Source organism: Syngnathus floridae, chromosome 2, assembly GCF_059516105.1.
Source record: "Syngnathus floridae isolate MCC-2025c chromosome 2, RoL_Sflo_1.0, whole genome shotgun sequence".
Classification (NCBI taxonomy): domain Eukaryota; kingdom Metazoa; phylum Chordata; class Actinopteri; order Syngnathiformes; family Syngnathidae; genus Syngnathus; species Syngnathus floridae.
This window is the reverse complement of record NC_142414.1, coordinates 12,101,772-12,115,970: the sequence shown is the minus strand read 5'-3', so window position 1 is coordinate 12,115,970 and position 14,199 is coordinate 12,101,772. Positions and strand designations below refer to the sequence as shown.

The 14,199-nt window shown below is 41.0% G+C and overlaps 2 protein-coding genes across 2 annotated transcripts; both read left to right on the top strand.

Annotated features, from left to right (window-relative positions):
• Window positions 1–527: 527 nt before the first annotated feature.
• Window positions 528–2,909, top strand: LOC148401783 (glucose-induced degradation protein 8-B homolog). The gene is made up of 5 exons (XM_088368775.1): window positions 528–678; window positions 963–1,091; window positions 1,172–1,368; window positions 1,588–1,785; window positions 2,150–2,909. The coding sequence occupies exons 1-5, from the start codon at window positions 651–653 to the stop codon at window positions 2,321–2,323; spliced, it is 726 nt and encodes a 241-aa protein (XP_088224901.1). The 5' UTR covers window positions 528–650; the 3' UTR covers window positions 2,324–2,909.
• A 544-nt stretch (window positions 2,910–3,453) lies between these two features.
• Window positions 3,454–11,580, top strand: slc17a9b (solute carrier family 17 member 9b). Its single transcript, XM_088368774.1, has 13 exons — window positions 3,454–3,810; window positions 4,776–4,973; window positions 5,067–5,206; window positions 5,456–5,555; window positions 5,634–5,764; window positions 5,871–5,967; window positions 6,076–6,172; window positions 6,567–6,654; window positions 6,735–6,769; window positions 6,867–6,982; window positions 8,249–8,304; window positions 8,390–8,419; window positions 8,771–11,580. The coding sequence occupies exons 1-13, from the start codon at window positions 3,677–3,679 to the stop codon at window positions 8,947–8,949; spliced, it is 1,401 nt and encodes a 466-aa protein (XP_088224900.1). The 5' UTR covers window positions 3,454–3,676; the 3' UTR covers window positions 8,950–11,580.
• Window positions 11,581–14,199: the final 2,619 nt, after the last annotated feature.

The window sequence follows — 14,199 nt, the reverse complement described above, 5'->3', positions numbered from 1 at the left end:
TGCACCGTCCTTCACAGTACATTTTTTTCCCATTTGAAAACCTGTTGTCAAATGAATATTTTTCTGGAAGGTTACTTACCATTGGATATAACGTGCCTTTTCTTTCACAGAGTGTTTGTAGTGCATGGCTATTTGACCATTTTTCTAGAATCCTACTGACTGTGCAGCATGTTCAGTGCGTCGTTGCCATAGACACACAGCACCACCGAGTCGCACCTCAAGAAAAAGGCGGGGCTTGTGTCTTTTTCGTTTTCCCTGTGTACTTTTGCTCCGTACGTGATTACCAAACAATTCATTCAAAGGGATTTGTGGGAAAAGATCCAAATATATAAATTACGTGAACACAACAAAAATACCAAATAATTATACTCAACATCATTTTAATCATCTTCTGCAGTTTAAAAAAAACCTTGCCAGCGTAATACTTATTTTATATGAGAAATTCAAAGAGAAAAAGGGGTGGGACTAGATTAAATTGTTTCAGACATTTTTATTCTTCAGATAAGAGTTGGTCTTGTAGCAGTAACTAATAGCTACCTCTAGGGGCAGCAGAGCTATACCCAGGCTCCATTAATCAACAACTCGGGCAAAGGGAGAAGAAGAAGAAAGAGCTTCCGTCGCCGAAGCTGTAAGCTAGTGGCGAGTTGCTAATGCTGCGAAGAAGCGACTTGGTTGAAGGTATCGTTAGGGCTTTTTTTAACTTGAAAATAAAGAATTATTGGTCTGGGTTATGCATGGACACTCGTTCCTAAAGATAGCGGGTGATTTGAACCCCCCCAAGTGGAGGTTGTCTTAGTTTGTATTTGGTGCAATGCTGTAGTCAGGCTTCATTGTTGTGTTTTTATCACAGGCCTGACTGTACTCTATTTCCGGTGCCATGATGTTGCTACAGCGATTTAAATGATGCTAAGGTTTTGCTTCAGACTTTTAATTCAGATCACTTGTATTCCCTATATTTTAAGGATTTATCATCATGAGCTATGCAGAGAAACCAGACGACATAACGAGGGACGAATGGATGGATAAACTCAACAATGTCCACATTCAGAGAGCTGATATGAACAGACTTATTATGAACTATTTGGTGACAGGTGTGATTCTCAAAATAAATTTTCAATAACCGATAGCGGAAAGCAAAATATAGAAATATGACTAGTGTTTTGTGCCATAGAGGGTTTCAAGGAGGCGGCAGAGAAGTTCAGAATGGAGTCTGGGATTGAGCCAAGTGTGGATTTGGAATCGCTTGATGAGAGAATAAAGATTAGAGAAATGATCCTGAAGGGGCAGATCCAGGATGCCATTGCGCTCATCAACAGTCTGCATCCGGAACTGCTGGATACCAATCGCTACCTTTACTTTCACTTGCAGGTAATTTCATTCGTCTATAATGTCTTCCACTTGCCCTCATGATTGTGAGCTGGAGCTTGTCCCAGCAGAACATGGTCAAGAGGCAGTTGAGCAGCGCCTCAAACTAGTTGCCAGCAAATTGCAAAGGCACACGGCCACTGACTACTAAATATACTATATCTTTAAATAAGTATTTATAAGTTTTGACCTATTTTGGATCTTTTCAATTTGTGTTTGCAGCAGCAGCATCTTATTGAGCTCATTCGCTTGAGGGAGACGGAAGCTGCCCTCGAATTTGCTCAGTCCCAGTTAGCGGAGCAAGGGGAGGAGAGCCGAGAATGTTTGACTGAGATGGAAAGGACGCTGGCCCTGCTGGCGTTCGATAACCCTGAGGAGTCACCTTTTGGAGATCTGCTCAATATGATGCAGAGACAAAAGGTAACGTAGGTACAGACAGTGGTGTGCTGGTACCAACCAACCAAAACTAGCTTTAAATTTTACACCAAATTAATCAATCAGAGATAGCAGACCTAACTGCAATTGAACAAACATTTAAGCATCAATGTGTGCCTAGGAGTGCACTAGTATTTCCAACTTTGTTTATGACTGTCATTGTCAATTGACATGAGTATGGCTTTCTCAGCAGACACGAGCATGAAGGAAAAGGCTAACCACAATTTTATCATTGCACAGTGATTTATTTGGTGGTATGAATTTGAGTCCATTTTGCTCAGCTCTACTTGTAACTAAGTAAATATTGGCCAAATAAAAAGATCCGCGATACATTTTGTTTGTCTTTCAGGTGTGGAGCGAAGTGAACCAATCTGTACTCGACTATGAAAATCGTGAGTCAACACCCAAGTTGGACAAGCTCCTGAAGCTGCTGCTGTGGGCTCAAAATGAACTCGATCAAAAGAAAGTCAAGTATCCCAAAATGACAGACCTCAGTAAGGGGACCATTGAGGAACCAAAATAATGAAAGGATAAAATGGACAGGTTTCCAGTATCTATTTGTACCATAAAGAAATGAGAGATCATTTTTGTCCTCCTAAAGATTTCCCTTTTATTAGGATGAACTTGGTTGATACTGTTTTAAAATGACCTCACTCAATGGAATATGTTATTTGACCTGGTGTTATCATTTCGCTATACTGAATGAAACCAGTATTTTCTTTTTCATATTTACTTGTACACTAGTTTTTTTTTTCTGTCTGTTGGCAGGGAAAGTTGGTATTGGAAGGTGAATAAAGCCTAAATTAGGCTGTCAGTCTATGCGTGACCGACCGCATGCTTCTAGTGAAAAAGATTAGCTGTGTGCATGTCAATAAAAGCTTCCACATGTCAGCAAGTGAACAACATGACACTTGGGGATGATTCGAAATACTTTGTTGACTGTAACTTTCCCGTTAATGGCTGCAAAAGTAAAGGCAAATGCAGATACAAAGACACATGGATGGTATTATGTACATGAGTGAAATAAGCTTCTCTTTTACTATATCTGCTGTGCTTCCATTCACTGTTATTTTGTTTGCAATAAATGCAAGTTTTACAATTTTACCAAAGCTTGGAGTGTTCCATTACTCAGTTCCCAACATTTACTGAGACAAGGCGCATATTTTACATTGGAGGCACACCACCAAACGAGGCCCCCAAAGTTTACTTATAAGATTGATACACATTGTTCTGCTTGTCAACGTATTGCCGATGTAGATACAGTGGATACTGAAAGTGAGCACACGTCTGCAGCTGTCTTTAAACCCATCACCAGTGCTTTGCAACTATTTTCTGTCATGTTGAAGATATTTCAGGCCCTCAACTCTCCTCAGTGACTACAAATATGCATAACATTGTATTCTAATGAATATGTCACATGCATCGCATCGCGCCCTGCACTGCATTACACACGTCCCTTGCATGATCGCATCCGCAATGGTTCCTCGCCGTGACGTCGACTTAAAAGGTCAAAGTACGTCAGGGAAAAAAAATCAGCGGTTGTTGGCTTTAGTCATGATTTCGATCGAGTTGTGCACTGATGTTTTGCTGTTGTGGAATCACTTCCTGGTTGAGCGCCCTCTAACGACCACACAAAGACGTGCAGAGGTAAAAACTGACACGTGGATTTCTCCTCAGTGGGGCATCAGGAGTCAGGACAAAACGAGTCCTTCACTCAGTTTCCGGTCGGCTGTTCTTGAAGCTTTTTTTTTCTTCTTCACAGTAAGATATGCATGTCCGAACGTCGAAAGTCCGCCGTGTCTTCCTGTCTCCACCACCGGGAAAATATTGAAGCTGACGGTCGAGGCTGCCACTGACATTACAGACAGCACGTTGAATGGCAGTGATTCAAAAACATGGCAAGAACTATGGTCCAGATTTGCTCTGTCACAAGGAGAACCATCCGGCCGACAAGCTTGGAGTCACTGGATGTCACAAGAAGTGGGCTGAACACAACAATAACTGGTCAAGGTAACGATTACGTGAGACAATCAAATATTTCATTGATTAGCCGTGATGAGCGACCCATCAAGCTCGTTTCCAGTGTTAACTTGATCATCAAATAAACAAATAAATACATAATTACATGACATAACTTTAAGTGGGGTGAGTTTGTTTGTTTCTAGCTGTAGTTATTTGAGTTGGAACCTCCTCTGTATGTGAAACTGAAACAAACCGAAAATGATGATGTCACCAAATGTATAGATACTGAAATAATAATGATGACGATGGATGTTCCAAAGTACTCACAACAAAATACGTACATATCGATATTTTGGGATCCCTTAAGTGAAATTGGCGTTCCCACGGCACACCTTGTACAGTCTGTCCCAAACTTGTCAATTGAGCCAAGGCGCATATTATATATACATAAGGCAAGGCAAGTTTATTTCTATACCACAATTTGAGGGAAAATGGAACGGGTAAATCTCAAGCTTGTTATTGAAGTTATTAGGCTTTGCATCACACTTCACATTCTTTTGAAATGGTTATCAACATTAACAGACTGAAATGGACTTAATAACAAAAGTGTATATAATTTTAGTAAATTATCCTGGTCAGTATGGGTATGTAAATTGGGCCATCCAGCTATAGTGATGATTCAATGGCACTGGTGTCACTTGATCAAGGAGCAAATCCGCATCAGATGACATCAGGTGACCTTGTGTGTGCAGTGTGCGCACTGTGCACAGCGGTGTGTACTGTGTTTCCTAGAAAAATGCAAGTGGTGGTCAAAAACAGGCAAGTGACAGAATTGATGTGCATTATTGATATTTGTTGCAAGTCTACCTGCATATAAATGCTTATTAACACATGGCTACTGTGGAATATATCATTTACTCATCTAAAATGAGAACGGCATTGCACTCAGTGATGCTCACTTTCAAACTTTCACTTCTTTGTTTTTACTAAACGGTGCAATCCCTCCTGTGCAGGCCTGTGGCAAGGGTATGGACAGTGGTGCTCCTACTTGGTACGTGCCTCCTCTACTGTGCCCGGGTGGCCATGCCCATCTGTGCGGTCAGCATGGCAGAGAAGTTCAACTGGAGCAAGAGGGAGTCTGGCATGGTTCTGGGAAGCTTCTTTTGGGGTTACTGCTTCACGCAAGTGTTTGGAGGCTACGTTAGTGACCGGTGGGTGTCGTCATTGCAATTCAAGTGAAACATGCATCACACAGCAAAGTCACAGTCTTAAGTTGGAACTAATGCATCATCGTGTGCTCACAGGGTGGGAGGAGAAAAAGTCCTCTTGCTTTCTGCAGCTGCCTGGGGCTCCATGACAGCCTTCACTCCCATCTTGGCCCATTTTTGCTCCCAGCCAATCTTCTCAATGACACTAGCCCGCTTTCTCATGGGCCTTTTACAAGGTAAAATATCACGATTGTACTATTTAACACCCTAATAACAGTCCCAACATGAATTTTGACAGCGCGGCTGTGTGTCGCAGAATTCTTGAACAGACATCTAGTTGTTTGTCCAGTTCTGCAAAAAAGTCTGTTGACACTGATTTAATCCTGTAACTGGACGAGAAACTATCATGACCTTCATTCTTAGATACATCTGTGGCATCCAGTATACAGTAATACCATGTAAATTTTGACCTTTCCTGATTACAGGTGTTCATTACCCTTCTTTGGCAAGCCTGTGCTCTCAGAAGGTGGTGGAGAGTGAGAGAGGCTTCCTCATGAGCACCGTGGGCAGCGGCTCTTACCTGGGGTAAGTCATTTCTTACCTAAAGAACAAGTCTTGCAGAGGGGGCCGTCGCAACACGTGCACCCATGTGACCTTTTGCAGGACCCTTGTAATTGGAGGGGCTGGTTCCCTCATGCTGGACTTGTACGGCTGGGAGAGCGTCTTCTATGTGTCGGGTTTGCTGGCAGTAATGTGGGCATACTGCATGTGGAAGTACTTACTCAAAGGAGAAGGCAAGTAAGGTCTCCTCTCTGCTATCTGCTGTGCTTTCTTATCGCTTACAAGTGAGGTCACTGTCCTCTCATATGCAAACCCTTCTGTGTTCTTTTGTACTCGCAGGGCCAATCATCACGCTGGAGTCTTTGGGAAATGGTGGTCCACAGTCCAAATTGACCAAGAGGCACTGGTTGCGGCTCTTCAAACAGCCTGCAGTCTGGTGAGAAAATGATAGAGAGATCATGCGTTGAGAATACATGTATAAGTTGAACCGCCGTACCACCAGAATTTAACACTATTTCTCTATTTTGGTTTATTTACTGACCAGCGCCGTGATCATTACACACCTTTGCACAGCGAGCACGTTCTTCACTTTGTTGTCATGGCTGCCAACCTTCTTTAAAGACACCTTCCCTGATGCTAAGGTAATTTGATCTATTTAAAGAGGAGGGGAAATAATGCTGGACTTGTGATGATGCTCTTAGAACCAAGATTGTGTAGCTCAATGAATATAAAGCCGCGGATTTCCACCCTTGTTGTGGTTACGCAATGCTTTTAAGTGCTTGTTCGTCATAATAGGCTATAGTACTTTAGTCACCATGGCTATGCTTCCTTGTTCACAGCGAACAGCAGGCAATACTGTAATGGCAGCAGATAAGACTGGTTTGTAGTCAAAGCGTATATTCAAATATACATTTACGCAAACGTGTTTTGCTTTGGAGTTCAAATGTAACAAGCAAAGTCGTACACCAGAAGCAAATACATTTTGAAACATGACTAAAGAATATCCTAATGTGTTTTTTGGTTTTGTCCCTCCAGGGTTGGGTGTTCAATGTCATTCCGTGGTTGGTGGCAATCCCCTCATCGGTCTTTAGCGGCTACCTGTCGGACCACCTCGTAAGTCAAGGTATGAACGTCCAGTCTGCGGGGATCGCCGTATTCAAATGTAATCGCTTCACTCAACTGGCTGTTCAAATGTCCCAACAGGCTTTGACACGGCTTTTGTGAGGAAGTTAATGCAGGTAGAGTCGCTGTGGAAACATCCTGGTATTTGAAGTGTGTTGCAACCTTTACATTTTTGGTCAATGGCTTTTTCTATGCATATATTTGCCTCTCTAGTTTTTTTCGATGGGGGTTTCCAGCATGTTTACCCTTCTTTTGTGCGGCAACACCACATTCTCCTGGGCCATAGCGTTTGTGTCGGCCACAATGGGCCTCACCACCTTCAGTCACAGGTATTGCCGTTTTGCAGAAATCGTTTACTTTATGCTGATTTCTTAGTGCTGGTTAACTGACACTGCCTCCTGTTTAAGTATTGAATGTGAGTGTTACAAAAAATGATGCATGATAGGACCGCAGACTTCTGCTATTTGCAACAGACATGACTAACAAATTGTTAGAAAGAACTTCCACACTCCCCAAAAGTGTGAGTAATTGGCCATATTACTGATTGTTGGTGTGGTACAGTCATAAAGCCAAATTAATTACAAAAAAGATTTAAAACATGTAATACAAACATTCTACTAGAACGACACTTCTCGGCATTATTTTAAAACCTAGCACAGTACAGTTCAGTTGTATTTAACTTTTAAGTGCAGTAGAATACATTTGTATTTCTTGTTTTTAATCCAGTACAGTAAATTGTAAGTAAAAAGTCACTTTCTGCTCTTTCAAATATGGATCAGAGCTGAGGCAAGTGGCCTCAAAGTTTAGCTCACCAATCAAGGTAAAAAAAAAAAGTTTGGCACCCTTTGGTTACAAAAACTAGAGCTAAAAGTGTTTAGAGCTGCCTTTGGTCTGGCATTCATCCAACTTGAAATCTTGTGGATTTTCCTTTGTGTTTTCCTTCACTGTGCAACCCGACAACAAAATGACCATGTGACTTCTGGTCCTTGTGGGGGGTATGGAAAATAATGTGTCGTAATTGAAAAATTGTTAAACTAACCACTTTGAGTTTTGAGGTAACCGCAAAAGGCATGTGTATGCCAAATAAAACTTCATATCACCAAAAAAACAAATAAATCTCTGTTGAGATTAGTAAAGCTGGCCCCATAGCAGTTGTTTTTTTTGAGCAACATAACATCAGACATTCCAGGTTACAACTTCACTTTGTCATTTCAATATTGCGACAGGTGTCCCAAATTCAAGTTGCAAACCGGATGGGGCACATTCCTACACAGACAGAAACTATGAGGCTGTTTTGATTTGCAAATACATATCATCTCTAGGCAAGTCATAATTCAATAGATGTCCTCTGGCAAATAGAAGCTACACCTTTTAATTCCTTTGCTAGATGTAGGAAATTCATCACGGAACAAAATGGCTGCATTTCTGTGTGAAAACAGTTGCTGCCCTGCCCTGATTTGGTCCTGGGTATTCACAATTGTCTCCCTTTTGTCACCATTTTTCAGTTTGAGCTTGTTTTCTGTTTCTCATCTCGTTGTTTGTATTTGACACTGATCAACCGAAAGGAGTGAGCTAATGACACATTTGCTTTACAGCGGGGTATCTGTAAACGTTCAAGATCTCGCTCCATCTTGTGCAGGGGCCTTGTTCGGTAAGTGAAAAATGGATGGAAAAACCTCAACAGGAGGATCATTTCGTATAAAAGTTTCACAAAAGTCTCTGTTTTCTTTTGACAGGTGTTATGAACACATGCGGCGCATTCTCAGGTGAGTTTCTTTCATTTGACAACAATGGGTAAAAGCAACATCGGTCGTTCCGTGGGATTTTTTTTCCTCCTCACCTTATAACACACGCTTTGGTCAAATAATTAATCTACCACTCAAAATGATGACTTTGAGCTCACACGCTGTCAACGGCGTGGCCTCCTTTGTGTCATGCTTATTTCATCAAGAAAGCAGCATCACAGCGGCACCGACAGATGAATGAATAATGGACGACACAGAATGACAACCATTGGTCTTGTGTGGGACTGTGCCGTTTTCTCAGCGGCAATGTGATTCTTTCACGCATACTTTTTATCTCTTAAGTCTAATCTCCCGTTTTGTTTGTGTGTGCAGGGGTCCTTATGGTGTATTTCTCGGGGTATCTCATCGAGACCACAGGCTCATGGTCGTCCATGTTTGGCCTCATCACCGTCGTCAATCTGCTTGGCCTTTGCATCTTCTTGGTCTTTGCTGAGGCCCGCCGTATTGACATTGACCCTAGCAAGATACGCAATCACCACATCCATATTTGAACACTTTGTCCAAGACTGGACTTTATTATCCCATGGAAGACTTGCATTGTCTGCACAGGTCTGTCTTTCTGTCCATCCCTCTCTCGCGCGCTCTCACGCATTCTAGCTCGTTTGCTCTCTAGCTCTCTTCCAGGCACACAGTCTGCACCGTCCTTTTGTTGCTCACATAGATACACAACCTCGAACCATAAAAACACCAGCGTCAGGGATGTCAGGGTACTGTTCAGAGAGGCTGTTGATTTGTCAAGGTTTTCAGGACGAACAAAAAGCACATCATGGTTAAATGTTACTTAAAGTAGCTTCATTTTTAGTTAGGAAGAGGAGTTTGCCATTTTCAAAAATGTTTGTCAGAACAGTCATTATGACTTGGCAGCAGTGCCCGATAAATATGATCAGTGAAACTGTCCGGCCCCATTTTGGACCTCGTATTTAGACCCTAACATACTCCTACTCCCTTACTGGTGAATTTTTGGGCCTGCAAAAACAAACTTAACCCCTTTAATAGATCATTGTAGAATCAATCATCCTTTCAATCATTTCTTCAATTGTACATTCTAACTAATGATGGTAGTAATACACGTTACCTCGAGTCATAGGCAGGGGGCAGCCAGTTCCTACTATCTTATTATAATTGATTTTTGCCTTTATTATTGAGCGACTTTAATAATGATAATAATAATTTGAACGTACACCTCCTTGGAAGAAAAAGTCACAGTCCAACAAATGAGGAATTGAATTTGATTAAAAATGTGGAGTCCTTACATCAGAGCAGCTACACCATACGATGGGTACCAAATTTTGCGTAGTGAAAACTGTTTGATGACGACGTAATAAGACAGTGACACAAAAAGACCACCAGATGGTAATATATTACAAGATTTGGTTGTCAGGGCAGGATTTTAGAAAAATCACTTTCTTCGCTTTTGCTAGATCCTGTTTAAAGAAACATTTTTTTCCCCCTTCTTTTTAACATTCACAATTAGTCTGAATATAGAGATTACACAATTATCTTATCTTATCTTTGGCAGTGTGCAGAAGCGTATTCAGTTAACACTTGAACAATTACCGGAACAGCCGTAAACCCACTACAATCCATCCTCATTCCGTCCTTTTTTTTTCTTTTCTTTTTTTTTTTAACTTTCTCGTCCTTCGCCCTCTTTCCACGACCGTCCCTGGAAATGCCCACCTCTGATCAAAATTTTATCCTGACTGTTGATTCAGATTTTAATTTTAGCCTTGGTGGAGTTCTGCACTTTGAATGCTCCTCGTTTGAAAAAAAAAAATGCTTTTGAAATGCCACCTCATTGTCTAGTTACGCAATGCTTCAAGCGTTTGGTTGTTCTGCCTCTTTTGTTTTCGTGTGAGTTGTTGGCAGCGCTCTTTTGTCCTCTAACTTGTTTGTTCCCCATCAACATGGTTACATGTTTTGTTCCATTGAGGTGAAAAGGCTTTGAGATAACGAGTGAGTCCTACCTGTTGCTGCTGTTGCAACAAATGTTCAAAAGCAGAAAGACCAAAGTTACTGAAAATGTATGTGCATTTATTTTTTTTGTAGTTTCATGATGTAGATATACCTCCTTTAATTATTTTGAATAAAATACTTCTATATTTTTATGGCTTAAGATATATTTGGTTTATATTTTCAAACTGAATGAATATATTAAGTTGCAACGATACGGTAAAAGAAGCCCGATAGACCTGACTAGTTTTTATTTGAATCTCACTTTTGTGAAAGCACTTATTGTCGTCATCCATATTTGACTTATTTAGGAGATGTCTCCTCCTCCTTCTTTGCTTAACTGTGAGCTTTTTGCACACTGACATGATGAATGTTGCCCGTGCTGCAAGACAATGAGAGATCTTCAGTTTGTAGAACAGCGAAGACCTTTTTGTATTGCACATCCAGAAATGGTAAATTATTGCTTGTAGCATTTACGCTTGGAGGTTTTAATGTCTAGTTCAGGTGCTTACTTGACTTTGCTAATTATGCATATCTGTTTTTGTGCCTGCTTGGTACTCACAGTGATCTGATCATTATGTCACAACTGTTACTGTGTATCGGCTTGACCTTCATATACAAAGGCACAGCTTTGTATGCATCTTATAATGGGTGTTTTTTTGTAATCACACATCAAATTTATTGTCATCTCAAATATGGTTAGAGTGTAAATGTCTTTAGTCTTTTTAATCACATGCTGCCTGTGTATAGGGTCAGCAATAGAAAACGGGATAAGGCTAGTTAGGTCATAGACTTTTACGTAATTGATCATGAATCGCCACACTCTTGAACGTGCACATTTGCTGTACCTTGTTAACGTTCCTCAATGTGAATGCCTTGAACACATTTGTTCCATTATCTGTTCAACAAATATGTTAATCCTCTGATGAATCATGTTTTTCACTTTTACTGTATTGGTTATGTTTTTGTTACCTGCTCTCTGTCACTCAACCCCCAAACTGTAACATTACTAATTGCTCAGTGTGGTTCCTGACAGCTCTCCCGGATTTTGCCTTTAAAAAATTAACAGTATTACTGCAAAAATGCAGTATTGTAAAATTCAACTTATGCTGTTATTTAAAAGCATGTCTTAACTTTGAATAAAAAAGCAACGTATTTTCTCAACACTGTAATTAGCTGCAATATTTGAGGCATCTTTATGTGGTTGATGTGCAATCCCACTGGGAGGCAGTAAAGTGTCACTTATCAGGAGAGTGCAAGGCTCGAGGCTTTTTTTTTTTTTTTTTTTCTGCAGCGGAACACAACTGATTTGACCTGACCTCACAGTCAGTCACTGCATCATCTTTAGAACAGTAAGTTCTGGTACCACTCGTGGACTACCCCAGCCCGAAATCCCAAGTCCTGGCCAACAAAACGTACTGTATGCAGTGGCACCATATGGCACTACACTGTGTGCCATGCTGGCTCGCTGGCACTGTCCATGCGTGAATGGCCAGACACTTGTCAAACCAGCCCACTCCTTCTCATGGGACCCAACAGCTAGGTTGCCATAGAAACAGGTGGGAGAAGAAAGGGAGGGGGGCTCACCAAAAGTAAGTTCCAAGTTGGTGGGCTCGATGCTCAACAGCCTCATCCATAATGAGCTGGCGCGGTCACTTATTTTGTGCGTCCTCCCTGACAGAAAATGGTGCTGTAAAAGCAGACATAACAGTGATGAGCGACCCACTATTTAATTAGCAGAAAAGAAGCAGAGTGTAGCAGAAAGACATGATACCGCCCCCCTCCCCAAACTTGTCGGCCATTCAGAGTAACCCACTAAAGGCAGACTCCATCAGAGATACATGTAAATGAAATAGCCCTATTAATTAGTAATTAACATCAAGTTAATGACATTTCACTGTGTCGCCGTCTCCTGTCCTTTCTCCTGGTGGAGGGGTTGTCTTTGCTTCCTGAGTTGAATGCTAATTAGTGCAAAACTCAACCGCCGTAAAGGGCCACCTCATAATATAGAGGCCCAGTTGAAGAGTGGTCATTGTGTAGGGAGGATTAATCACTTTGTGGTAATAGATCAGGAGGCATTATAAGTCTGCCGTTCCTTAGAGGACTGTGATATTGGGGGCCGTTGATGGGCTTTGTGTGCTAATTGCATTGCGCCTTTTAGGTCACTGGTGGAATATCCCTTGTGACTTACTACTACTTTTATCCATTCCGACAAGACTGAAATTCACTACTTTATAATCCGTCTTTGTTTTGGAAAGCCACTAAAATCTTAAAGTGATGTGTGCCGTATCCAGACTGTGAATGAAGTATTTTGACCCCTCATACACAAATAGTATGGCGTCTATCAATTTCTTTTGCAGCCGTTTCGGATTCCACTCTTTTGACAAAATTTTGGCCTGAGGAGAGCGCCTGCTGGGTCACTGATCTCAATTTCTTCCACACCAGTGTCATCAAACGATTCCTTTATGTAAAGGTTTCAAAGGCTTAAATTGTGACTTAATTCATAGAAATGATTCTTAATGGTGCCTTGAGATTGGAGTCACCCGACTTAGAAGTTTTCATTGTCATTTGGCTGTTTTAATTTTTGCTGGTGAGTGCAAACTTGAGCTTATAGCATTGTATGGTGTCCTTGAGCTCAATTCACATGCAGCAGGGCATCGAGCAGCAAGACGTGTTTAATGCCACTCAGTTTAAGGTTACTGTCAAACCAAACACCAAATAGTTATACTTTGTATATTTAAAACAACCAAATAGCTTTGCCATACTATCTTAATGCTAACTCATAATCAGAAATGTTCAATACTACTTTTATTCAGAAAGATCCCAGTACAAGCACTCAAATCTGGTGTAGTCACCAATACCAAGTGTCAATAATGCGAGTATTTTTAGACTTAAAATGTCCAACAAAAAACAACGACAGATCATTTTAAATAGACCAATATATATTCAGCATAGTGTTTGTCCTTGAAATTGCATGAGATTAAAAGCAAATTTCTATGGTTCTAATTTCAAATTCCTGATTGTAAAATGTCCACAAGAGGGCAAACATCCATCCATCCATTTTCTATACTGCTTGTCCCCACAGGGGTCGTGGGCATGCTGGAGCATATCCCAGCAATCATGGGGCAGTAGGCTGAGGACAACCCTGAACCAGATACCAGCCAAATGCAGGGCACACAGAAACGAACAACTATCCGCACTCACACCTTGGGGCAGTTTGGAGTGCTCAATCAGCCTACCATGCATATTTTCGGGATGTGGGAGGAAACCGGAGTGCCTGGAGAAAACAGAGGGCAAACAATAGTATCAATACCTCCTTGAAACAAGGCTGAGATACCAATACCTGGTATCGTTACTCATCCACCCCTACTCACAATGGAAAACACTATAGACAAGCAATATGCATCGATTTGTTTTATAAGCAATGGCAATATGAACACAAATGGTGGCGCAACATTTAGATGTTATAACAATAATCATAGGCATACACCCTTTGAAATACTGGGTTAAAAATAACTCAATTTGGGTTAAAATTTGGACTGACTCACTTGTGCACATAACCACTCTTTTTGTACAAAACAAGCCAACAATTTGTTGTTTTTTGCAGCAGAACCCAAAGTTAGGTCAAATTGACCCAACTTCACGGGTTGGTCCAATTTTTAACCCAGCATTTATAATGGTATGTATTACTTTTCCTATTAAACAAATTAAACAAAATTGTTGCACCTCACTGGTGACACATCTTTGTGTCTATAGAACAGTATTATACTAGTTTGATTTGTTTAAAAAAA